Source organism: Micropterus dolomieu, linkage group LG08 (assembly GCF_021292245.1).
Source record: "Micropterus dolomieu isolate WLL.071019.BEF.003 ecotype Adirondacks linkage group LG08, ASM2129224v1, whole genome shotgun sequence".
Taxonomy (NCBI): Eukaryota; Metazoa; Chordata; class Actinopteri; order Centrarchiformes; family Centrarchidae; genus Micropterus; species Micropterus dolomieu.
In genome coordinates, this window is record NC_060157.1 from 4,273,662 (window position 1) to 4,301,222 (window position 27,561).

Sequence of the window (27,561 nt, forward strand, 5' to 3'; positions counted from 1 at the left end):
TCTTTTCACCACTGCATAAATTAAGTAGTCAAAATGTACTTTTTACTCAGTGTGTCCCACAGGATTTGGAGAGACTATGGTGGGTGGGTCTGAGGCCTGAGAGGGTCTACAGGTGTCCATTTACTATTAATGTACACGTGTAATATGTTTTATACTTTCTTATTTCCATACTGTATAGACACCTTATTTTGAAAACTGGACATTGTCAAATGTGTATCCTTGCCTTAAATTCATCAAGTCTGACCCAATTTGATAAATAATATTGTATGTGGTTCTCATATCGCGTAACATGAAGACTTTACAGCCTCTCTTCAGGTAGGACTCTCATACTGCAACACTTGTCTTTGTAAAGAGAGAAACTGACAGGATAAATTCTCTAACCTGCCTGTCAGCTCGCTCTGGTCCGTTTCAGTGGATTTACCATAAAGGCTTGAATACGTGTGCACTCCAAATTTAGGTGCGGCTAGTTTAATCACCTTCTCAGAAACAAGTGACAGAAACACTCAAAGCGGATCTTTTCTAAGAAGTCAGCCACAGATGTAGTGGACGTGCTAGGAGACAATTCAGCAGACCGGTGTATGCAAAAAGCGCTTTTCGCATCTTTCTCGGACACTTTAAAATGCTTCCACACTGCCGACATGTCAACGCAATTGTTCAGTAAAAGTAAAAGTTTTTTTCAGGCCGATGAATTTCGGTGGCCGGACATTCCGTGCATCCCTACACTCAACAGGAACAAAAGCTAAATGTCATCAAAAACAAGTGCAACCCTCCCAAATAAATAGCCAAAAGTATGTTCTGAGAGCTGCGGTGCTTGGATGATTTTCTTCCAGAAAAGAATTCTTAAAAAGAAACGCTAAAATCCTAAAAACTGGAAAAAAGTAACAGGGATCCATTTAAACCCAAATACACTGCTCTTACGTAAACTTTTATTTATTCTGCTTTGGCTGTACTGCTGTACACTGAATATTAAGACATTAGCAATTTACTAGAATAAATTTATTTTAAGTGTCCAACTCGACATGGTCAATAGTTGATCTAAAATTTGTCCATAATGATATAGGCTATTTCAGGAATCTTCCTAGGAAATTCTAAAGATAAATATGTAAATATATAAAGGTCCTAACTCCACATCCTGTTTTAGAATCTGAACAGGCATGTGCGTCACTCATGTGCATTTCCGGCCTGGACGCTGCCACCGCCACTTCTGATGTGTTAATGCTTTTAGTATCACGATCAGCTGGATATCACTGGGTCACTGACTTCACTATTGACTGTTCCTGTGCAGGGACGAAAAATAGCACTTCAGAGCATAAACGTGCCAGCGGGCAATGAATATTGGTGATATCGACTCTCCTTCCCTGCAGAACAGATTTGACGGTTTACAAACAGACTCGGCGTTCATGTGAACTCACACTCATTCCCTCACCGCGGGGCCGAACTTAATCTCACAAAACACCTCCCCCCCAGCCACTGGTGCAGTCATACACACAGCCTATTTATACACAGTTTATCCCTGCAGCTTGCATGCCCTACAACCTACTTCTAAGACTCCCCCTAGTGTCTGATTTGTTCAGAGAAGGCGGACTCCTGCCGTAACCTATTCACAGTACCTGCTGACTGACCTCTATAATGAGGATTATGTGAGCAGAGACTAAAACAAAAGGACACCCTGTGCCAGTGAAACCAGCTGAGCAGGTGAATCCAGGTCAAAGCTGTACCCTTATTTATTGTATCTGTTGAATCCACTTAAATGAAAAAATATTTTGTCATCTGTGGTGCTAATAGTCAAAAAAAGGTTTTAAAAATCCAAATTCTGCAACATGTAGGAGGAGACGACTGAAAAGCATCCAAAAGTTTGCCAGAGAAGGAAGAAAAGTCTCCCTCTGAACAAGCTGACCATTTAAAATCTAAAAGCCTTAGATCCAACAAATAATGCTACAAAAGCAGAGAAATGCTGACATCATGTTGTGTGTTGAAGCACTGCAGCTCCGCGCCTCCTATTTCTCCTCCCAGCAAGTCGCGGCTCCTTGTGAAGTATGAGTCACAGCTTCTAGCAGTACTTTTGTGAACTGTCTTTATTACTGTGCAAAAAGGAATAAAACATGTGCAATTCCCATATATGAATAAACAGACTACATTATTATTTTCCCCCCTTACGGCTAGTTTTTTGTCTTGCTGTTATCAATGCACATGCTGGAATATGGCAAAGTTGAGTAAGCGTTGCTATGGACGCTTAAATTGCAATAACTGTTATTGTTATTGTCCACTTGGGAGCAGCAAAGAAAAATTTGACATATAATCACTTTTAAGTTGATATGACAAACTTCTTAGCAAACCATTGCTAATTTACGTATAAGTCCATTATCTCTTTCAGCTCTGTTTTAGTTTGGCCAATGTGAAAAACTGACTTGTTGATACTTTATTACAGAACATCTATTTAAGTATGAGTTATGCCAGTATTGATAGGTGATACGACTGAAATCAATGCCATGACATTAATAAAAAATATTTTTAACTAAATGACACTCAAGTTGATGTTTAATGAACTGTGTTCCACTGATATGGAAAGTAAACAAATACAGAAGTAAAACAAGCACAGTTTTTGTGTTTAAATTGTAAGATGCTTGGAATCAGTGATTAAAAACATTAGTTGCCAGCCTTTTTGGCTGGTCAGCACTCAAAACAAAGTCGTGTTTCCTTGTGACCCCTCGTCAATGATTGCCGAGTTCAGCCAAAAGACTGTTTATTTGAGTTATTTAAAATGATCAAGCAATTTACAAAAAAAAAAAAAAAAAAAATAGCAGCAAGATTAGAGCAAAGTCTGAAAATCATTTTGTGCGGCACGAATATGTTTTTTCTGCTTTGCTATGCTCTTAATCATATCACGACCCCTGGTGTTTACCTTGAGACCCACAGGTAGGGAACCACAAATTTAGACAAAAGAATTGGTTGTAATGATTCTATTATATGATCAGGTGATACCAGTCTACTTAAGGTGCTTTCAGGCAGCAGTGTGCATACAACTATTAAACAAAAGCAAAAGTTCGCTGTATAAAAAAACCCTTAAAATCATCTTACCGCCACCTGTTGACCCCGACGTTGGAGGAGCCTGCGAACCAAGGGTCCAGGAAGTAAACACAGCGCACTGTGCCTGCCCCGTTGACCGCCTCCCGTAGTGCCGGGTTATCATGGAGACGAAGGCCCTTCCGGAACCAGTGGATGGAATTTGGGGCCATCTTATTCTGAAAGAAGAAAGTGAGAAGGAAGAAGAAGAATCACTGAGGTGGTCAAAGCAAACAGGAACAGAACAGATGCTCGGCTAGTACAAAAGGAAAGTCTCCAAACAGCAGAGATAACCGAAGCCTCCAAGTTGCCAACAGTGTGGGATGTGCCAAGAATAGAACAGGAACATCGTTGTGGCCAAACTGTTTTTATGCTTTCTATTGTTGGCAGAGAAATGTTTTAGGCGTTTAAGGCTTGATGAAATGGACCAACAGTAAAATAAAACTCAGCTTTCAGTGTGCCAACACAATCATGGAACAAACAGATGACAATTCTCAAGCCTCCTGTATAAAATGATGGAGCACACAGCAGAGGTGTTTCTCAAAAGTCTTTACCTGCCAAGACTGTTTTTCAGTAACTATAATTATGAGGATATTTCTTTGTCCCTGTTAGTGATGATATGTTCAATACGTCCTTTCAACCGCTTTCAGAAAGGAACGGAGACACAAGACCTTCACAGAGCCCTAATTCCCATCACTAGTCCCTTTACTCCCTGTCAGAGTTCTTGTACATGAGCTACAGAGAACCTATCTGAAGCCTGTGTTATACAAAGCCAGCGGATTTGATTTGATGGCTCATGGTCAGAGGGGCCCCAGTCAAGCAGGAACAAAGCCTGACCAAATACTGAGGCATCAAAACATTAAGGTCTCAATACTCGTGAGTCAACTCCTGCCGGTGTGACAGGTGACACTTTGCAATTTACCTGCCAAGTACAGTACAACTTTAAAGGTGTTCATTTTAAACTCATGTATATCTGAGCAAAGCCTCCTTTTCCTTTGTAACTTTTATCGCCAATGTGATCTCTGTTGATTGGCTGATTGGTTAGCTGAACAGATGATGGCAGTGGAAGAAAAACAAAATGTCTGACAGATGGACAGGTGCTGACTAATTTAAATGGCTAATTAGCTGAGAGGCTTGCTGACTTTTGGCTTGCCTGCAGGTTGATAATTGGTTAGAGTAATTTTCTTTAAGAAAAAAAAAAAAATACCACAGCTTCTTAAATGTAAATATTTTCTGGTTTCTTTACTCTTCTATGACAGTAAACTGAATAACTGCCAAAGCAAGACATTTAAAGACATCATCTTGGGCTCTGGCAGTCACTCAATGACATTTTTCACATTTTTCATTTGATAGACCAACCAACTTATTGATTAATCGACAATGAAAATAATTGTTAGATGTAGACCTGGGTGAGGCCCACTTTAACTGAGACCTTGTTGGCCAGCATGCTTCATTTAGAGTGCCATTCAAAAAGAAAATAATACTCCAAGAGCACATTCCTGCCAGAAATAAAAGGATTAATGTCAGTCCCATTGCTTTTTTCCCTCATTCGACTGTCTGCAATAAAACACAGAAAAATAGCATTTCTGAGATTCGCCGCCAAGGTGAAATTCATTCATAATCAATCACTCGTTTATAAGCCATCCCTACTGGCAACTGTGTGAGGTTTTTTTTCCAAGCTGTTACGGTCTGAATTGATTTGCCTTGGTTTCACTTAAAATACAGCCACTGCTCTTAAAAAGGCAGCTACAACACTCCACAGTGAAGGCAAGCCTAAGAAAGTTCAACCAAACTGGGCACTGTGAAGGGAGTCGCAGCTATATTGAGTTTCCATCACTGGTTAACAAACATTCCCCATCAGACAAAGAGAAGTTACATGTAGAAAGACTTTGCAAAACCTAAGAAAAAAAAAACAACAAGAGTTAAATAAAGTTCTGTTTGTTTTCAGAACTGTTCCCTGGGCTGATATGGCTCTAGTGCATCTGTAATTACATGTTGCATTTACCTTTGTTGAGTCTGGCTAACTGCAGAACATAATCATTTGTAAGACATGAGCATAAATCATCACATTGTGTCAGTGTTCCCTTGGCACAGTAGCATGTATAGCCGGTGACCGGAAATTTAGGGGAGCCTCCATGACGTAAAAAACATTTGTCATCAGTTCGGAGAATACTCCTAAGTATCTGTCATAAAACCACTCCAATTTACAATACCCACATAAAAAACCTTCACACTTAAAGTACTTTAGAATAACTGAAAATATTTGACGTGGGATGGAAAAGGCACAGGGGGTGGATGGCACACCAGCTGAGAGTGTGAGTGGGTGAAGATGGAGAGTAAAACTTACAATTAGACTAAATAGTAAGCGATTTAAGACTATGGGAAAAGTACTATAAATTCCCAATTAATTTGATTAACAATAAAGTATTTGCTAATATAGCTTTCTTGATGACAAATTAAGGAATATTTTGAAAGCTAACTCAATGTGACTTTAAAGACATCTTGTATTAAATGTATTAAATGAAAATTACACAGGTCTACTCCACTGTAAACATAAGCATCCTCCAAAAAAAGATGAGGTCTAATGATTTTCAATAATTCAGTGGTATAATTTTACTTTACCTCAATAATATTTCTAAAGGGCAGGTGATGTTTTGAAAAGACAGTTTGTTGCTAAATCCTAAGTATCAAGTCATGGCAGTGATAGCTCTTATGACTTCTGCAAATGGAAATTAGGTCACAGCGTCCGTTCTGAATGGGAGGCTGATATTGTATCTTACCACATGAACTTCAGCAAGAAAACAAATAACAGCAATAATAAAGCGCTGCTGAACATGTCAGCGTGGAATACATGAGTCTAAACAGGTGTCGAAAATTATAATTGACTTTAAAGTTCAAGTCTCTGATAAGGAAACAACCAAAACGGGGTCACCAGAGTAATGCTTATGTAAGTGGTGGCGCTGTTTATGAAGGTATAGCCGGTTTCCCAGTCAAACGAGACCATCAAAGCTGACAAAAAGACCAGTCTTACCTTATGCTGGCTCCTCGGAGGTGATATTAAGTTATGTCAAGCCCAAAGATAGAAGCATTTCTTCCCTTGGTTCCCTTGCACCGAGTACAGCGTGTAGCCACAGCCTGAAACCCTCTTGTACCTGTTTACTGCCGCTGCACTAGTTTGTTTCATAAGAGTTTGGCTCACTGCGCATGCCCCGTTCTCTTACCCCACTCTCATGCTGCATTCAAGGCCTGGCGGTTAAAGAAAAACAAAGAGCCTGCTTGTTGAAAGCGTCCACACGTTAGAGCAGTTTTTACAAAACAGAACAGCAAATACAAAACAAAACAACGTGTAATAGTATTTCTATGATTGGTGGGCATGAAAAATTATGAAAAAACACACATTCACTTTGAACCATTTCGTTTTATCGAAAGAAATACAGCGCGTTGTGTAATTCTGCGCACATATTTTTTTAAAGGACGATGACAACATATTTAGATGACTAACAAAAGATTAAACAGAAGCTCGATTGGTTCTGTACTCCGCCTATGAGCCTACATGAACCGTAATTTAACGCTAGAAACATTAGGATTTTCTACTGTCCTACAGTACATGAATGCAACGCTAGCCCTGTGAAACGTGAAGGGCGACGTGTTTTCAATCCTGCGTTCCCATTGGTCCGTTTCACATGACATGTACGATGCCGGGTCACGTTTGAGAGGCATGTAAATGCGGAAGTCCATTCATAAGGCAGTAAGACAGCTGGTGAATGTAGTGAATACTCAATGAAAGAAAAGCGCTTAAAAAAACGTTTCTTCCATGATTGGCTTTGCTCTAATTTGTGCTTTCTTTAATTAAAAAACTTACCTCTACAAATTTTAGATTAATCTTGTTGTGAAATATTACAGAGGGTCTCAAAAGCAAGACTCCTTCAAACTTCCTCCTCCAAAGGTATCAAATTATTTTTAAAAGGATTATGGAAAGAGCACTTTTGTTTCTCTTTCTTACTGCAAAAAATGCTGCAGAAAAGTGAAACTGAAATGATGATATATAGAGATAGCTTTATCTATTTTTAAATATTATCTCGCCTGTGGTTGTACTAGAATCAGAATCAGGTTTATTGACAGGTACATTTTCACACAGGAGGAATTGGTATTGGTATATATTGGTGCGTAACAATACACATACACAGAAATATATAAACATAAATACAGCAAAAGTAAAGAGATGAAAAATGTGCAAGTTTACAAAATAATACAATAATACTACAATACTAATACAAATATATATATATATATATATACAGTATAATTAACAAGGAACCAAACAAGTACTATAATTTAGTTGTATAGTGATATTGGCTATAATGTAGGTAGTGTTTCTTTTTCCCCCTTAAATTTAAATAGATAGATAGATAGATAGATTGATGCCACATGTTGCACTTTGGCTTGATGTTTACTGTTAACAGCGATCGTCTTTGTTATCCTTCTAATTAGAATTAGATTTTTTGAGGATCCAACATTGTATCACAGGACAGTTTTTATTTCTGTCTCTGGGTCATTTACAATTACTCATATAGTTGATGCTTTCGACTTACAGTTACTATATCTATATATATATATATATATATATATATATATATATATATATATATATATATGAGAGGTCATAAGTATCTTGCTCAGGGACATATCGTAAATGTCCCAATGGGAATCAAACCCAGGTATCTCACACCAAAGGCATGTGTCTTATCCACTGCACCATCGCCACCCTTCTTTCTGTCTCCACTCGCTGTCAGACTTCTTCTGACTCTGTGAGTCACTTTCAGCAGATGGTTGGGGATCTGTTGGTTGAAGAACCCAGATGCGGACAATCCCCAGAATGAGTCTCTGAATGCCAGCGTCATTCAGCCTGCTCAAAAAATGTCAATCCCTGTGAATAATCATAAGACTTTCAACTGACAATTTTATTCTTCACCCACAAAAATTGTGGTTGTAATTAACACTTGTATCTCATTTTGTACAAAAAAGTTTGAACCTTAACAGAGAAAATAATGCTAATGAAGTAAGAGACTAAATCAAAAAGAGTTTTGTAGGAGAATAAAACACAGAAAGGGATAAATACAAATGTTGGTCTGTGGAAACTAAACATAACAGCAGACGTAAGTCACTGCATTATTTCACCTTCTTCAGGACGTAATGCGACCTTCATCAGAGTCCATCTGCAGATGATCCAGATAATTTGTCTTCTTCGTCATTACCCAACATCATCATAAAAACGCAACTGTCTGTTTGCTTGACGCAACTGTCTGTTTGCTTGACGCAACTGTCTGTTTGCTTGCACTACTCCCCGGGTGGTAAAGGTAAAGCGCAGAAACACCATCCCGCCTTGAGTAAATCCTTGAAGGTGCTGCTGGGGTGCTGACGTCTCCTCTCAAGGCCTTGTGGAGTTTGACGTTACTTCTGCAAAAACATCAAATTCTTTCGCTGAAGTGTTGTTATCATATCAGAGGGGAACCTTTTCCTTCAGCTGCAGTGCTATAATTATAAGCCATAGTGAAGTAAAACTAAAGCAACCCTGCTGGATGTCTCAAGTTAACTTATCACAAAACTCCTTAAGTAAAATTTATTGTTTCTTATGTTAAGAAGCTAGTGCAACACTATAACTCAAATTGTTTTTCACTTCGGGCCTCAAACTGTAAATCAAACCATCTGAGATGTTCGGAGGTAAAATGGAATTGCTAAAAACTCCAATTTGATACTTTGTAAGGGCTCACAAGCTAAATTGTTTGGAACCAGTGGTTTAATCTTAAACAGTTTATTTTATTTCATAATCTTGAATTTTACTTATGAACAATTCTAGAGTAAATCTAATCTAATCTAATCTAAATTTAATCTAAAACTTAATTACTTTCCACCATTGGATGAAGCCCAAGAAATAACATGAACACAAGGAGTCAGAGATTTAAACATATTGTGCATACACATGCTATGCAATATAATAGACTGGGGGAAATACAGCCAAGTGAAAACTGTGCTTTTAAAATACCAGGAAATAAACAGACAGTCGTTTACGGAGTACGAAATGTTCCAGTGGACTAGAGCAGCGTCAATGATCTCGTCACAGGAGAAACAGTTCCTTCTTTTTCTGGAGGTCTTGCTCAGAGCAAAATCTTTCATATGAGATTGGACACTCAGTCAGCCTGCCCACGTTAGCTGGTGGGAGGCCTCCTACGCTGCTGCTTCTCAGCGTCACGGCTGGCAAACACTGAGGCCGGCAATAGCAATGTGCTGATGCCAGACTGCATCCTCATCATCCATTTTGTTGACTGGGTAAAGAAATGCTCTAAATAGGTGTGGGATGTAGTGAGGTAACAGTAATACACCAAGATACAAAGTTTGATTTTATTTTGTGATAAAAAACATTCACTTCATTAAGATTGTTCCTTAAGCATCAGGCCACACACATAAACATCATTATTATTGTTTCAGAGACGTTTCACCGGCAGCGTCCAGCAAATGTGTTCACTGGCGGCCCCAAATGGCAACAAGGAAGAACTGATGCTACCTTGAAAACTAAGCTACCAGAAGTCATAATTGATTTTTTTCCCCATACTGTTTAGTAATATTAAGAAAGTAAGTAACATACATTTTTATAGCATCTTTCAAGAGCATACATCACAAAATGCATCGCAATTATGAAAGTTGAGGTGCATTAAAATAGAAAAACAAAAACATACAGGTGACATAAAAAACTAACTGAACAAATGCCTGTACTTGTTAGCCTGGAGTGGATTTTTGAAGATCCACATTGTCAACAGATCCGACTGGACTAAATTGTAACATCTGGGACTCATGAGGGCGATAAAAATTTGGAGTGAGGTACAACTAGCAAGTTTTGGTCTGGTGATCATGATCGACCAGGCAGAGTTTTGAAAGTTACGTGAAATTTAAAGCAACATTATGTAGTACTTTTGTCTTAAAATAACAGCTTCAAAATCATTATGATGGTACACTGACTTGCAATTGGGAGAATGGTGTGTCCTTAATTACCACTTACCACCACACTTGTTGCCTTGCTAGGTTTTGACCTTAAGTAATTCTGACACTGTAGGGGCACCAAATGTTACATAATGCTTTGAATTTAGTTCAGAATTTGGTGGGAAGCAGGTGAAGATATCTATATACTGCAGGTAAAATGTGTAAAATATAAATGACATAAACAACTGATCATCTCAAACTTGGTCTGAGAAACATCTGTTAGAAAAATCATCAGTTGGAATAAACAGGACCAAACCCCTTGATATCCTTCTAAAATAGGCAAGGTCTGTGCAGAAATAAGACCTGAATTGCTGCGTTTTGACTTAACTGCAGATGAAAGACCAGTGTTTTCTTTTAATGCTTTATTTTAGACTGGCACATAGAGAGGAGAGAGAAGGTTCCAGAATTGAAAGGTTAATGTGCATCCTCTCCGCAACAGCAAACCTGTCCATTTACAGCTAATGAGTACCACTTAAGTGGCCTTGTACCTGCTGATGGGCTGTGAGCCACAATATTATATAAATAGAAAAGAATATGAGAGAGAGGCATGGTGACATACTGATTGTGTAGTGACTACCGCATCCTGACAAACAGCCACATTGACAAAAAGTCCATCTGTCCAACATCCGGTCATTTTGTTGAGGATTCTCCAGGACTGTAGCATGTGTGGATGAATGAGTCACAGCCCAGAGCTCCAACTCTCTGATGAGAACAGAAGCCCACACATAACAGAGACAGAAAAAAAACACATGGAATTGCAAAGACGCACACCAAAGAACTCAAATTGACGCAAGACATGACCATGTCGTGACCTGTCATGCAGCTTGCTGTGGATGCTTACATTCCTCTCAGGATAAATCCTAATGTGCTTGCTCACCCCCTGACCTTTCCTCTAGCAACGTGTTCATTTCAAAATACTCCCTTTAAACAAAATCCGACAAACAGTCCGAGTTGTAATGAATTTAACTTACACTTATGCTCCAACAGTTGCGTGTAACTGTGTTTAAAATGACCACAAAGTGAATTTTAGCAGCAGTACAACTGCATAAAAAGTCATTGCAAATGAGTGAGTGGATGCAATCAGATGCAAGTTTAATTCACTGTTACCTGAGACAAAGGTGTGTTGGCAGTTCAACGTGTCTTAACATGAGACTAAAAAAGTGGGTTCTCTCTTGTTTCAGTGGAGACAAACAGCTTCAAGATAAGCAAACATTTTTGTTCAAGTTGGATGTGTAGGTTCTTAGTGAAACAAAAAAAAAACTACACATGTTTTTGGCTTAACTTGTGCTACTTAGAGTGAAACAATTTCTGTTCATGTCAACTCAACGTTGTAATCAGGCCGCTTTTAAAATTCACTTCATATTAAACTGTTCCTCCTTATATAGTTCCACACATATACACAAGTGAATTGTGAGGATTTTTTTTTTGTCTTCAAGAGTACAACTATAAACTTGTTGTATATAGTTAATTTCAATACCACACCAGACTATTTGTTTATAGACTATTTGTCGAGTCATAAAATAGGCTTAGGTCACATGTGAATTTCTCCTAATGATAAAATTGTGAAAGTTTTTTAAATCACCTGAACATGCAACTAAAGAACAAATCTGTTGCTACCAGCAGTTCTTGCTTGAGACCCAATGAAAAAAAGAATCAACAGTAGGCTACACCAGATAAGTAACTGGTTCCTTTGCATTCAGCAGTTCAAATATGCTCACTTTCATATTCTACACTGAGGATATCACTTAAAGAAAACTGTGTAAAAACTCTATATCAGATGAGTGTGACAGATTTCTCTTTTTATATTGTAATAATTATGTAGCCAGTGGGTGTTTTACAGTGATTATTCTCATTTTAAAACCACAAACACACATTTCTTTGCTGGGAAAGACTGTTTCTGACTTGGGAATTAACCCACAAATGGCTCATGTTTAAACATGATGTGTGTGAGCTTTTGATGTCCCCAAGGCACATGGACATCCATGTGCCTTCATCCGATATAAACACATACACAGAGACACACACCATTTGCCTAACCCAGACCATATATGCAGACACACACAGCCCTTGTTAGCACGAGGACACCATGTGTCTGACTGACTCAGCCTGTTTGAGGAGGTGGCTTGGCGGCTGCACGCTCCACACCGCACACAAACACACCTTCTCCCCCTCACCCCCTCGTTCCTTCTGCATCTTTTCACGGCTCTCTCTCCTCCTTGTCCTCACTGTCTGCCTCTCTCTATCACCCACATAATAACAGTCACTCAGTTCGTCACACCGTTACTGCTGTCTGTGAGGTCTTTGTCTACACTCTCCAGAGATCAGAGAGTGAGATGTCTTCTTCTTTGGTGGCTTATATTTGTCTGTTCACTCAAAAAGACCCATCCATCCATCCATCGTCAAACCGCTTATCCTGCTTACAGGGTCGCGGGGGGCTGCAGCCAATCCCAGCTGACATCAGGCGAAAGGCGGGCTACACCTTGGACAGGTCGCCAGTCCATTGCAGGGCCACACATAGACAAACAACCAATCACATTCACACCTAAGGTAAATTTAGGGTCACCAATTAACCTAGTCTGCATGTCTTTGGATGGTGGGAGGAAGCCGGAGCACCCGGAGAGAACCCACGCAGACACGGGGAGAACATGCAAACTCCAGACAGAAAGGCCGGGGCAACCACAGCACCATCGTGCCGCCCCTAACAAAGCCAAAACCATTTATATTAAGTAATTTAGCTGACGCTTTTATCCAGAGCGACTTACAATTGCTAAATATGTCAGAGGTTGCACGCCTCTGGAGCAACTAGGGGTTAAATGACTTCCTCAGGGACACATTGGCGGGTGTGTCGCAGCGGGGCATGTGTCTTATCCACTGCACAACCACCACGCCAATATGTGAGGTATACAAGGTAGTTTATTTGTACAATGAGTGCCGCCCATTGTAGGGGTTGAGAATCAGGGTTTGGGAGGGATGGATGTGAGAACTCAGCTACATTATATGTTGAAATTTGTATCATAATATGCTGTAGATTAACTTATTGAAAGAAAAACAGTAATTCTATGTTAAATGAGACATTGACCTCCCCCATGGTATGATCCTACATTCACAACCCCTGCTGCGAAGATTCGACTGTGAGATTGACGGTTGAATCAGGCTCCGCCCATCGAAGCATCGAATCTTCGACTGTTTGGGGTCAGCCCTAATATATATTTATATACAAAACTCAATTTCAGCCATAGTGGAGTTCACTGCACAGAACATCCTTCCGCAATTGAAAATCTAAAAGGAAAAATACTGAACAAAATGACATTTAGTCATGGAAAGTCTGATTTAGGCTAGAATTTCTTAAGTACTTTTGTGCTTTTGTGTTGAGCAGTGTAGGCTTCGTTTCATCGTGAGCATGTATACTTGTGTGTTGGTGTCTGAATTACACCGGCAAAACGACAAACAACTACAAACAATGGTGACTGAAACTGAGCGGATCATGTTGGGGTTGGAACTGATAGATCTTGAACAGCAGTTACTTTTAGTGAAATTACTAAAATGCAGAAACAAGAGAATGTATGACCTTTGAACCGGTTGAGGCAGAAGAAAAATAAGCTGGAAATGCGTAGCAGAAAATGCAATGCTACCACCTGACCAATGACAGTCCTTTTGCTCTGCCTCGTTGCGAAATGTAGTTACATTTTTGGGGAGGTGCGCGTCAGGCTACAGTGTAGATTTGATGCAGAAGTATAAATTGGCCTTTAACATTTGCATTGGGCCCCGAAATCTTATAGTTTACACAAGTTATCATAACTTCGTTAACCATGTGGAGCTCCCATCACACTCTTTGCCCCACTCATACACACATAAAGTCAACGTAAACATTCACAAAACTGGGATTAAATTAAAGGGCTATAATAAAAATTTAGCTGATTTAGTTTTGAGATAGTAAAACTGGTGATGTTGCTTTCACCCACCCAAGAATTTTCCAATCAGAACGTAGTTTTAAAAACACGTATGAGATCCTTTGTTTCACTTGTGCCCTTGGATCTGCTCAGCGTAACCCAGTGTTTCAGCAGCAGCCTTTTCTGCTGTTGTACTCTGAGTCCAGTTCAGGAGAAACGTTGTCTTGGGGTCCGGGTTGACGTGGGTCAAGATTGGACTGAACTGTCAAAATCTCCTGCACCAACCTCCTGAAACACAAAAGATTTGATGACTTTAGTGAAATGCAAATTCTGCGAATCTTCAATAGCTTTTACATTCAGGAATCTGTTTATCCAGCCTCTTGAATTACAGGCTTTTGTCTGTGGTGGTAGGGGTGAGATACAACTTTCCCAAATGTCTACACTCTTAGAATACTTTACTGACAAGATGCACAGCCGCATGTGTCCATCATCAGTTGTCTTCTTGTTTCCACGCTGCCGACCCACTTATTTAAAATCACTCTAGATTTAACTAAAATGTCCCCATAAAGCCAAATCCTCATTTTCTAGTTATTTTGATAATATTTTGCCAAACTTCACCATCTTATTCGTCACTTTAGACTGTATAGTATATTTTACTGCTTGCCTGTAAGTGTGGCAGCAAAGGCTACCACCCCCACATCCTTTTTATCTCTCAGTGTACACCCGTCTGTGAGATTTGACAAATATGGGAAATGTCAGCTAAAAGTGCAACTCATTTCTCAATGGGACAATTCAAGAAGCCAATTCAAGAAACACCACATCAAACACATTAGCAAAGCGGTGTCTCATTTTTGGGCAGGGTGAACCTACACATGAGGATTTCAGTTAGCTATGACATCAATACAGTTTGTTGTTTACACCTCTTATTAAAGAAATTAGACAACAACTGCGGTCGGGCTAATATCTAAACTCACCACTCTAACTAACTAGGCTATAAACATAAGCATACATAATTTATCATAATCCATCCACTTGCCATATTTCTTTTTTGCATTTATTAATGTTTAAACTGTCCTTCCTGTTTCTGCGGCTAGGCACTAAATAATTTCACTACATATTGTACTGTGTAAAAAACTATAATAAAATCGTCACATACGATTTGATTTGGTTTAATGGTAACCCAGGTAGCCAAAACTTCTAAACCCAGCAGCAGCCTAAATCTAGCCCATATGGCTGCTGGACCAAGTGCTGCTAAATGCTGATCTCAGGCCAAATAGGCACAAGTTCACACCTCCAAACCTCAACAAAATCTGGAAGCCACACAGTGCCGGAACACAATCAGCATGCAGCTGCAGTTGGTCCAACTCTGATGGCTACTCTTAGGAGTATCGTGATTTTAACACAATTTAAGATGTTTTGGGGTTATGGCCTTTTGGTAGTGACCTTAAGAATATGTTATGGCCTCCCAACACTTCAATCTCACTAAGCCTATTTGCATTCATTTGGTGAACCGTGGTATTGAGCCACTGTAGGGCCATATGCACTCCAGTCTAGTACCTTAAAATTTCTTTAGACATCCTGCATCATCTGGACACACACACTTTTTCTGTTTTTTAATCTCTTCTCCAGTTACCTCATAGCTTCTTCAATGTTCTTGTTCTCTTTGACTGACGTCTCCATCCACGCAACGAAGCCGTTGGCCTTACTGAACTTGTCGATGCTGTCTGCTGACACAACCCGCTGAGCTAGGTCGCACTGCAGAGAGACAGACGGACAGAGAGGCAGACAGATGCTTTGTTAGTGTTAAGTGAGGGGTTCGGGATCTTACATGTCTTTCTGAGGTTTAGGTTTGTACTAGTCGTGTTCCATTCAGAGTTGTCTATCTGTGATATGATTGATATGTAGTAGTCTGACCTCTATCCTAATCTAATAAAATAACTTACAATTTTGAGCAGAAAATGTTTTAAAATATTTTGATCAATGTGAAATTTCAGTCTGTGCCCCAAGTAGAAATAGGACTATAATCTCTGTTTAATGGAAAACCAAGTGTATGCATATTTACATTTACGTTTACTCTTGCTCTTTTGGCAGACGCTTTTATCCAAAGTGACTTACATTTGAGGAACAACATGCGAGCATCAATAAAGTAAGATATCTACAATTGACAATATTTACTTGTAAGGGCAGCAATACATACTAGTAAGAGCTAGATATGTACAAATACAGTATGTACACATATCATTGTTACTACTTTAGATAAAAGTTGAACTACACCCCCACCCCCACCACACACACACAAACACACACACACACACACACACACACACACACACACACACTTATAGCTGTATTTGGGCAAAAATATGCCGTGCATTAGTAACCACAGGCCAAAACCTGTAGCAAAATAGTAAGAATTACCTTAGACTCCAAAAAAATGGTTAACTTTGGTCCATTAAGAATTGTAATATATTTTACTCCTTTTACTCTAAATTATATTTGATACTTTCCCTGCTTTTTTTTGATCGCTTTGGTACTATTATCGCAAATATGTGGTAAAAGTTCACTACTCTTAGTATAGATTACGTTATCCAACATTTACATAATGTATCATTGCCATGATATCTATCCTATATGTAATCAAGTTGTGATCAGAGGAAGACATCCTCTACAATCACTTACATAAGAAACACACTTTTACTGTATTTTACTCTATTGTATTGTATTGTACATACTATTCTCATTGCAGTGGTTCTTTGTGGATCTGTTTGTTATGTAGAGCACTAAGCTACTTGCACTAAGGTTTTAGGTTTGAATCCCACGGAGGTTACATACAGTTTTGAATCTGAATATATGAGGCAAATGAAACAACATGTATATAAAGCAAATGTTTAGGTGATGATCAATTAGGAAAAATGAGCATAGTGATAGTAAAAGGTATTTTAACAATAGAAAAGAAAATCGTAACAAATATTCTGCATGTACTTTGTATGAACATGATGTATTTCAATGTGAATCATGTCTTTCTACATGTTTTTGTTGTACTGAGTCAATGTCAGATGTACTTATAGTTGTGAAAAAACTGTTGTGTTTTTTGTACTAAGAGTGGTGAAATATTACCACAAAGGTGTGTAAATAGTACCATAGCAACGGAAAGAAACAGAATCCATTTGAATTTCAAAGGCGTTCATAGAAACACACAGTGAAAAAGAATTCTTCTGTCTTTAAAACCAGTCCAATTTCACCTCTTGTTTATAATGTTGAAATAATGTAAGCATTCAGTTGGTTATTTATTCATTTGATTCACTGAAAATGTCTCAAAATACTGGGAAGCTGAAAGCCTGACGTGCTCATCTATCAGGCAACAATACATTGCTCATTTATTAATACTGGGGGGTTTCACAATAAATTATTCATTAGTTACAGCAAATGCACTGAATCACCTTGTTGGCCAGCAGGATGCAGGGGACAGAGTCTCCGTTGTGCAGCATGGCCTTGTTGTCCAGGTCCTGTTTCCAATGGCGACAGCTAAGGAAGCTGGACGAGCTGGTGACGTCAAACATCACGACACAGCCTGATGCACCTTTATAATAGATCCTGGTCATGGATATGAAACGCTCCTGGCCTGGAGGGAGGACACAAAGTTCACCACATCATCCATCCATCCATCCATCCATCCATCCATCCATCCATCCATCCATCCAAAAATATTTTGTACCTGCAATGTCCCACAGTTGCAGTCTGACCTTTTCTTTATCAGACCAGTGCAGCAGCTTCACAGAAAAATCAACTAGAAAGAAAATCACAATTAGAGAGAAATAGATGGAGAAGTGAAGTGAAATAACTAAGAAGTGAGAGAATTGAAACCTCAGAGAATAGAATCCTCAAAATGAGAATGAACATATCCTCTCAAATTACAGACTTTCATTCTAAGAGAAGAATTTTCTTCCACTCTTATACAGTTTAACATTACAACAGTGTTCTGCTGTGGGTGGAAATAGTTCCCAACTCCTGTTTGAGTAGCATTTGCTAAAAGCTAAAGTCCAGCTGTTTAAGAACATTGCAGAACCTTTTTTAACAACAAGATTGAGAGCTTTACAGCTATGCTAGTAACTCAGTGTGGCTTTACTTGGTGCAAAGCCCTGCTGTGCCTTAATGCTAACATGCTGATGTTTGGGTCCCACAGACAGGATGAGGAAGTCGGAAAGTATTGAGATAAGGACTAACAGAGTGTTGCCTTGCCTGATAAGAAACTATTTTTATTTAAAAATGAAATATGAATATTCAATTTACTGTATAACACTTGTTTTATATGTATTAATTGTATGTATTATTTACTTTGTAGATGCATATGCTTTGGGAACACAATCAACGCATTATGCCAATAAAGCTTCAATGAACAGAAAGAAAAGGAGAGCAAGCAGAAAACATACTTTATATCATATTTTATATCTCTTCAAAGATTTAATGTAGACTTTTGAAAAAAACCTAAGATAGAGCTGCAATGATAAATCAATTAGTTATCAACTGTTAAATTAATTGCCAACTATTTTGATATTTGATTAATCGGTGTGAGTAATTTTTTAAAGAAAAAAAGGTAAATATTCTCTGATTCCAGCGTCTCTTAATGTGAATATTTTCTGATTTCTTTTCTCCTCTGTGACAGAAAACTAAATATCTGTGGGTTGTGGATAAAGCAAGACATTTGAGGACGTCATCTTGAGTTTGGGGAACAATGATCGGCATTTTTCATCATTTCATACACCAAACAACTAATGCAGTAACCGAGAAAACAATCGACACATTCATGCCTAGTCTGAGATTAAATTTGCCATTATCAGATGAAAATTGTTTTTTCAGGAACTATGAAAATCATAGACATGTTTGAAGTATTTTACAAGATTGTTTTGGAAGGGCTTTTATGAGGCCCCATAGTTTGAAGAGATTTCTCAGCTTATACAGACAAATTGTAAGCCTTTCACTGATCTGAAATCATAAAAATTTGTTTTCAACAGTACTAAAATATTCACATGCACAAACACACAGTCCAAAACACAGACAGCTGATAACGTAAAGCAGCCATACCTCCCACTGTCATCTTGTACATCTTGTTGAACTGTCCGTTGACGTAGCGATGCACAAAGGAGGATTTCCCAACATTTCCATCACCAACAACCAGTATTTTCAGCAAGTGCTCCGTCATGGCTCTCTTCTGTCAGACAACAAAATGTGGAAAAGACTCAAAGTGCAAACATTATGTCAGAAAATGTGATTTATGAGGCAAAGCTGTATTGTTGTAACTGAACAAATACTTGAATAAAACCCACCTGGGTTTGACTTTACCTGAGCCTTTGTTTGCATTTGTTAACCCTAAACATTTGAACCACCTTTCAGTCTTTAACTCTTAACTTCCTTCCTTGTTTCTAAATCCCAAATGATTATTAAGATAACCCTATTCCTCTATAGCGTACCAATTCTTAAACTAAAACATGTTTACAGAACCATAACTCTAAAACAGTTCGGATTCCTGAGTTGTTTTCTCAGTGTAACTCAACACTCGGATTGACTAGTTTTGCTTCCTTGAAGGAAGTTGGCAAAAGCCAAAAACAGGTCAACGTCAAAAACCACGCCTACATGCAAGAGGGAACATCAAGCAGTTGATGAATTTGTGCAGATTAGCTCCTCTTTTGTGCCTCATTGTTTGACATATAAAATACTTTACATGATTCGCTTATGTCCCTAACTTTTCATCCATCACACACACTGTCCTTTGTGCTCATTTTAAGAGCTCTGCCTTAGACTTGTTGCCCATTCCACACAGGAGTTAGAATATTTTTTTTATTTTTCATGTGTCAGTCAATATTTCAAACACTGCTGGTCTGATTTTGATGCTTTTTTTTTTTTTTTAAAACAGACGCACGTTGATACAACATTTGACTTTCCCATGAGAGGCACTAACAGTGGCACAGGACATAAATGGTGTGGAATCGTCCAGTATAGACGTAACTCCTAGTGGGCTGACCTGCAACTCCTCCTCTTCCCCTTCACATTCTTATGCACCACCTCTTCTTCTTTTCCTTCCTCTTTTTCCACCTGTCTTTCCTCCATACCACCTATTCATCCTCTTCTGCCTTCCTCCACTTCCTCTCCTCTTCTGTCCAATCCCGCCTCATCTTTCTCCTCCTACGTTTCTCTCTCTCTCACACGCACACAGACATGTGGTGTTCTTTTACTGCTCTGCCAACTAGGCCACTCTAACTGACTACTTAACTGAACATGTTTCAGTCTCCCACTGATGAGTCATTTTCGTGACTCTCTCTCTCTCTCTGTGTTTTTCCGGTTTGTGTGTTTTCGTGTCTTGGTCCTTTTCCCAGTCTCAGTACCACTCAGGGTTTATAAATAAATCTTCTTGACAAACCCAACTCCATCATCTTTGTTTGGGCCTGAAATGATGCAGGTTAAGAACTTGTCCAGTAGGGGGAGCCATGGGCTATGAAAGTGGGGCCTTCGGTAGATCTGCGGCTGGGCTGGACCAAAGCTAAGTGTGTATTTAGATGCTTCCCACAACAAATCCAAAAATTATTCTGAGTTTCCTGATACAGAATTTACAAAACTAGTGTTTATTTTATTATTATTTTATTGTTATTATTTGCACTTGATGCACAACTTATAAATAGTGCAGTGTTGTGATCAGTATTACTCACAAATTCATGTGAGCATTTAGAAACATGTTTCCCTTTTGTCACAACCAGGCTCAGGGACAAACACAGATGGGAGACCACACAAGCTGTAGATTTAAAAAAGACAAAATCACTACACTATTAAACGAGGACATCAACTTTTTTATATATTTTCCTTGTGAATGATTTTCATACTATTAAATTTAGCTTTCAAATTTTGTTCAGGTTTAACATTATTATTTTTTAAAAGGTAATCAAACATAGCTGTCATTGTTGTCTCATGTATCATTAACGATTTTTACTCTACTTTACTTTACTAATCAATGAACCAAACACTACAACCAATTCACAGTACAGTACTGTATGTTGTGCTGGGTTTCTTTGATTTCTCTCTGGTATTTGTCTGACATCTGGTGGCCATGTTACAAACACCATCACGCAACAAGCTGGTTTTAACTGGTCTGGTCAACAAGAAATTATATAACATTAATTAATGCAGCTTCTCTTTACAGCATCAGAGATAAAAAAGAAAAATGAAGTGATACAACAGATGTCCCTGTTACTGGAGAAGCACAGGTTGAATCCACAAAATGACACAATGCCCTGTCAAAATCCAACTTGTTCTGTCCAGTTTCTCAGCTTTTACTGACTACATTAAAGATTTTATGTCCTGCAATTCTTAAACTTCACCAAAACATTTTCGCCAGCTATTGCCATGATACAAGCATTAAAAAAATATAAAGCAAATAGATTAATGATAAAGCAAAAGCTTCCAGCACCGTAAATGTTAACAGTATTGAAATAAACTTTCTCTGTAAATTGACAGGTTATTTACTGTATACTGTTTTTATTCTTCCTAATTTTGACAAGGTATAGCAAAGAACAACAGATCTTAATATACAATATATATTGATCCACCGAAGGAGGGAACCTGAAGCCTGGAATTCTGGTTGTCACGACACAACACTCAATTCAAAATAAATGTGATAATCAGGCTCAGCAGATGCAGCAGTTTGGGCTCATCTGGACCTTTAAACACCAAAGCAGCAAGTGTCGTACAAGGTACTGTATGTTGTGCAGGTTAGCATAGTTATAGATTGAATTGACATTTTCTTACAGCTGTTAACTTCATTTTCACACAAAAACATGAAATTCTGAATATCAAGTGTCAAATAACCGCAAAATTATTAAAACATGTCCTGTATGGTAAGTTTAATTAAAATGTAGGTATATTATTCTTTATACTGGTGAGCAATTGTGATTTCAACCATGATGCTGTTTTAAAAGTATATGTTAAAATCATTAAAGATAAAAATTTTCGGACACAACCTGTTGCTTCTAGATACAAATTTGATTCAACAAAATCAACAAAACTGCCTGAAAATCCTGACTGCAGAGAAAGGATAGAATACAAAACAATCTAATCAGACAACTGAGAATCCATAAACGTTGTGTTTCTAACTCTTTACGATTCGTAACTTTGTGCATTGAGAGGAAAAATAACATCCTTTTTATTTCCTGCAGATTTACCATCAAACATCGAAATGCAACATGTGACTCTCAGGCATCACCTCCTCCTCCTCCTCCTCCTCTGTCCTCTGACCTCAGTTGACCTGGAGGATGCGGATGAAGTGCCGGTGGAGGTCATTGTTGACAGCTCCCCCTGCAGCGCCACCTGTGGGCTCGGTGTGAAAACTCAAACCCTGTGTTTACTGAAAGATGGCAAGACAGCGATGGAAGAAGATGTGAAAAGGAAACATGGAGCAGAGGTATCATACAGACATCTTAAACACCACACTAAATGGTTGAGAAATGTAAGAAGGAAGTAAGCTCTGATTTTATTAAGAATTATCACCATCATCTGCATGTGAAATGGATTAATTGAAGGTGTCGAAGAAGTGTCGTGTCCATAAGGTGTCATGTCGGGAGTCGCTGCAGTGTGGACTCAGGACTATGACTGTGACTTCAGGACAGAGAGTGGAGATCGACTGTCTGGAAGAAGTCATGGAGGCGATGGGGAGGTTCTCCTGGAGGTAAGGATGTAGGAGAGAAGTGATTCTTGTCCTTTTGATTGCAAACAATGGGAAAAATGTAAATGTTGGCTCGATGTGAGTCTTATCTTGTAAAGTTAGATACCAATTGCAGAATGCAATGGAAAGTTTTGTGATGATATGTGTTTTTTTTAAAGTGTGTTTAGCCTAGTTTCCTCAGCCCAGGGCTGGATTTACCCACCAGGTTTGCCCCAAGGCAAAATTTTGCTGTGGGCCCATATTTAGCCTCCCTAATACCGAGTGCTTTCATATTCCCATAGTTTAGTAATAAGTTGACTAAATGTAAATTTATTCAAGAATATGCATTATTAAAGCATTAAAGTCACTGAACTATTAATAAAGGTATAAAAACTAGATTCTGAAACAGGAGCTCACTACAAATAGGACCTTGTTTTTGCTAACCTCCAGTGGTTTAATGTCTCACCTTGCTGTAGTGATGTACAGGTGTACTTTATGATTCTGGGACATCACTGGTGGGTGTGACCAAACCCAACCACACCTATCCATGATGCTGGCTGTGGCCAGAGGTGAAACAGGCTGGAACTGGAGCGGGCAGTGAAACACTGCTTTTCAGCCTGGTATGAAATTAGTCTTTAGGAAATTTCGGTGTATATTAATTCATCAAATAAACACAAAGTAATTGCCAGTGAACCGTGACCCTTTGAGGCCCCACAGGGGTCCAGGGCCCTGAGATAGTAGCCCACTTTGGCCAGTTGGTAATCCTGTAAATGCAACAACTTTTTATTGAGGGCAGTGTTCAGTGGAATTTTTTCTTTTTCGGCTCAGAGTGTCCTGGCGTTACGCTCGAGGAATAATCAGCTCTGATGACTCTCTCTTTACTCGCTGGGATGCTCCTCTGCTGGACCGAGTGGTTCTGGACCCCGTCAGGGAGGAGGACGCAGGTAAACACACCTTTGCAGGTACTCAAACACAGTCTGAATTGTACACATGGTTTAAGTTCAAAACCTGAGCTCTTAAGGGGAGGTTGGCCAGTGGGTTTTGTGAGAATTTTTGTGAGAAAGTTGTATTTGGCAACTGAACATCCAAAAAAGATAAGGTTGGAGGAACTTATGTGTATGTCAGACTCTACAGTTCCTCATTCTCAAGTAAGTAAAGACACATTTAAAAGAAAATGTTGTTTAAATAAATTAGCTTTACCATAAAATGTGTTTTAAACTAGTAGCTAACTATAACAATGACAACATTTCATTTTTAGGTGACCTGTTAAACTGTTAAAATAAATGAGTCTTATATCTTATTATTCCTCTTCAAAATGTAATTTAATATTTCATTATGATATCTTTGGAAGAAGTATTGAAATTTGATTAAATCTAACAGAGACATACCCGCACAATTGACACACATGCATGGTCTCACACACACACACACACACACACTTGACTGCTTGTCAGTCATGTAAACCCATAATTTGAATAATGTGCCAATTAATCAGCTTTCACTTTTAGGTACTTACCGCTGTGTTGTGCAGGATGCCACCTTCCGCAGGGTGAAGAGTGTTTACTGGGGGATCCGGGTTTTACCCATTGGGATTCTCAATCTGGACTACGAAAGCTCTCTGGCCCAGTGGGACGCTACTGAAAACCAACAGAGCCAGACTGTATCTGACCAGCAAGACCACAGGATGAATCTTCTTTACAGAGTATGGTTTGGTTTAGGAAGTGATGGGTTTGGGAATGTACTGATGCACTAATATTTAATGAAACTTTAATGAAAAAAAACCCTCTTATGTAGCCACCAGATTAAAAACAAAAATCACTACATAAAATTAAATTCACCGAATGTTGATTTTGGTAATGCCGAAAGAATGATCCTACTCATCAGCAGTGCATTTGTTCTGTCTGAACACGCAGATGTTGATCAGTTTGAGCCTCGCGGTCTTCGGGTTTGGACTGGTGATGCTGGGCCTCTGCTGGACAGTGAAGAGGAGAGAGCTGAGGCATCTTGACAAATGAGGCTGTTTGCTCACCACACAGACAATTTGTACTTGTTAGAGATGAAAGGAAGTCAGAACCATCAACAAATATATGTTGTTCTCAGTTTTCAACTGAAAGAGTTTCTCATGACTTTGTTTTCTTTGCCTTAGAAAGAATTTTCTTGAAGCGGCTATAATCGATATATTTTATGATAACAATGTGTCAAATGGCAATGCAAAAACAATTTGACAGTGTGAAAGGTGTTTCTAAGAGCAGTGATGAACCAACAGAGAATTATCACCTGAATCTGTGGCTCCCCTCATCTTTACAGAGCTTTATAACAAGCCGCAGCTCATTGTTTATCTGCTGCAGAAAATGAGCAATTCACAGCTAAAGGGACAGATCTTTCCTTCAGGATATAGTAGGGACCAAAACAGAGCTAAATGAGAATGAAATTGGACTTGGATTTATCCAAATGAATGATGATGTTGCTGATGGTTATTATGTTATGTTCATTAATACATTTGCCATATGAACTTAAAAGGTGGTGATACATGAAAAATCTCCAGGAGAAACAGAGTAAAACATAAAAAAAAAGAGCTTTTAACAGGAGTTTATAGTCAATCAGTCCATGAGGTGTTATCTAACTCAGTGCCAGGAGATGACAGTGTTGGTTCATAGCTGGGTTGAGTCCGAACATATTTGTTGTCATTTCCTCTATCACGACCACACTGCATGATGGGACTCAGCTGCCACATTGAAATCAACCTGATTAAGAGAGAGAAAGAGAAAAGCGCTCTCTCAAAAGGAAGATGAAGAGTTTATGCTCATTAGCCTACACAACAAACAAAACTGTTACAGTTACAAAACAAAACTGTTGGGTGGATGAACATGTAGAGGCAGCTTTGATATTCTAAGATCCGTACCAGTAGAGCAAATAATATCAAAACACAAGTACTAACGTAAGTTAAAAATGAAAACGTGTGCTCTTTAAACATGTGCATGCAAAACCGCACCAATCCATAAAAACCTGCAGAACTTATGGCACCTTTCTGAGGGACACATTGCTGAAACCTAGACCACAGTCCTGTAGATGATTAACTGATAAAACCACCCAACCGTGAATAAATTATTTAACTCCCTCATGCATCAGTAATAATACAGTATGACTCGGCTCTGCTTAATAACTTGGCTATTTTTGCTGATATTGCTTATGCACATTTTGCTGATAGTGTGTATCTGTGTTTATTTAAATCAAATTTTGAATGCAGGTCCTTTACATTTGTTCATACTTAAAAAAAAAAAAATCTGATTCTGAAATCTGTCAGTCAAATATTAACAGATGCTGACATCATCAGAGTGGTTACAAACTCTTTTTTTATTTTCATTGTCTGTAGCAATTGTTCCATTATGTTTTTATTTTTTTTTTGTTTTTTAATTTCACATTTGATACTGTTTTTTTGTCTATTAAAATCCACACACACACACACACACACACACACACACACACACACACACACAAATTTACTGTTTTATTTACTTTATTTTTATGGTGATCACTGTATAAAATGAATTGTTCTTTTGTAATTTATTTGTAGCTTTGGCAATATTGTTGTTTTACATTCATGCCAATAAAGCTAGATTGAATTGAACTCAGAAAAAGGAGAAAATGACAGCTTGAGGTGGATGTCCTTCTGTCTGATGAGCCTGTTTATTTGTTTGTTATTCTGGGAGGAGCAGAGCCAAATGAGAGAGTCTAGGGAAATAACACAAATGCAATTATGATTACTGTAATTCATTCATTTCCTCGTGGATCTTGCCGCTAAACCCAGAAGAACGTCATTTCCCCCCATGTGCTTATTTACAACATCAATTTGACAGATGTTAACTGTTTTGCCAGCGCTCACTGCACAAACAATTTAATTACAGCCCCACTGTAGCATCATAGGACACATTATACTCTACACTAATGTTGCTATTGAATCAATATATGGGTGATATCTAAAGCCCCTCCAAAAAAGAGCTCAGATGTTAAATGTTTATAGAGACCACGTTAAACCCTGGAGAGATAAGATCAGCAAACATTCTTGTTGTTCTCAGTTGTCTTCAGCTTTACCCATCCACAATTGTGACTGAGAGCATATTTTGCAAATCTATACAAAGACATGACAATAAATCAAATGAATTCAGTGACCAACGTATTGTAAATGAAAATCTCCAAGTATTAGAAGAAACAATTAAAAACAACCAAAAGCCCCTTCATTTCCCAATTACTTGGGAAGAATTGGTCACACAAACAAAATCTCTCTGGCCAAGAAAGCTTGTGGTCCAGACAACATTAAAAAGAAAATGCTCAAATCCAGCACCCCAGAGACAGTGACAGCATGTTTTTCCTGAAATGTGGTGCAAATGGCTAATTTTCCCAATTCATAACCGTGGAAACAAATCAGACCTTAGGAACTACCGTGACATCTGTGTCAGTAGTTGTATAGGTAAATTATTTCGTAGTATTCTAAATAAAAGAACAATAGATTTGATTCTATTACAGCCTTCTACACTGTGTTATAAGGGGCCTTGGTATAACCATAACAGCATCAGGGAGTTTCAACATGGCAGTGAAAACACAAGAAAAAGCGCCAAGAGCTCTAAATGCAATTAAAGAGAAAATGTTAGAATTTACAACTAAAATCTTGCTTAAAATATTTGATAGTGTCATTCAGCCTATTGCGTTGTATGGTAGTGAAGTATGGGGTACACTCGGTCATAGCGATACCCCTTGGTACAAACAAAATCTTAACATGCAGAATTCTGCAGATACATTTTACACCAAAACCAACAAATGCATGTAGAGCAGAATTAGGCAGATACCCACTCATAATTAACATTCAATACAGAGCAGTCACATGTTTTA

General features: G+C 38.5%; 3 protein-coding genes across 3 annotated transcripts in view; 1 reads left to right on the top strand and 2 right to left on the bottom strand.

Annotated features, from left to right (window-relative positions):
* LOC123974996 (cryptochrome-1-like) overlaps nucleotides 1-6,229 on the bottom strand; it is a 28,020-nt gene extending 21,791 nt beyond the window's left edge. Inside the window, exons 1-2 of the mRNA XM_046056088.1 lie at nucleotides 6,095-6,229; nucleotides 3,079-3,242 (exon numbers count right to left, since the gene is read on the bottom strand). Of these exons, the coding sequence (XP_045912044.1) occupies nucleotides 3,079-3,236 (158 nt within the window). The 5' untranslated portion in view covers nucleotides 3,237-3,242; nucleotides 6,095-6,229. The remainder of the gene's footprint in view (nucleotides 1-3,078; nucleotides 3,243-6,094) is intronic.
* Nucleotides 6,230-14,049: 7,820 nt separating this feature from the next.
* On the bottom strand, nucleotides 14,050-19,188 carry LOC123975424 (ras-related protein Rab-7L1-like). Its single transcript, XM_046056891.1, has 5 exons — nucleotides 19,071-19,188; nucleotides 17,704-17,775; nucleotides 17,429-17,610; nucleotides 15,622-15,743; nucleotides 14,050-14,276 (listed from the first exon to the last, which is right to left on the bottom strand). Exons 1-5 carry the CDS (start codon nucleotides 19,186-19,188, stop codon nucleotides 14,156-14,158), a joined length of 615 nt encoding a protein of 204 aa, XP_045912847.1. The 3' UTR covers nucleotides 14,050-14,155.
* Nucleotides 19,189-20,477: 1,289 nt separating this feature from the next.
* Nucleotides 20,478-24,787, top strand: tmem81 (transmembrane protein 81). The gene is made up of 7 exons (XM_046055448.1): nucleotides 20,478-20,527; nucleotides 21,603-21,727; nucleotides 22,190-22,434; nucleotides 22,553-22,698; nucleotides 23,503-23,618; nucleotides 24,183-24,376; nucleotides 24,588-24,787. The coding sequence occupies exons 1-7, from the start codon at nucleotides 20,478-20,480 to the stop codon at nucleotides 24,687-24,689; spliced, it is 978 nt and encodes a 325-aa protein (XP_045911404.1). The 3' UTR covers nucleotides 24,690-24,787.
* Nucleotides 24,788-27,561: the final 2,774 nt, after the last annotated feature.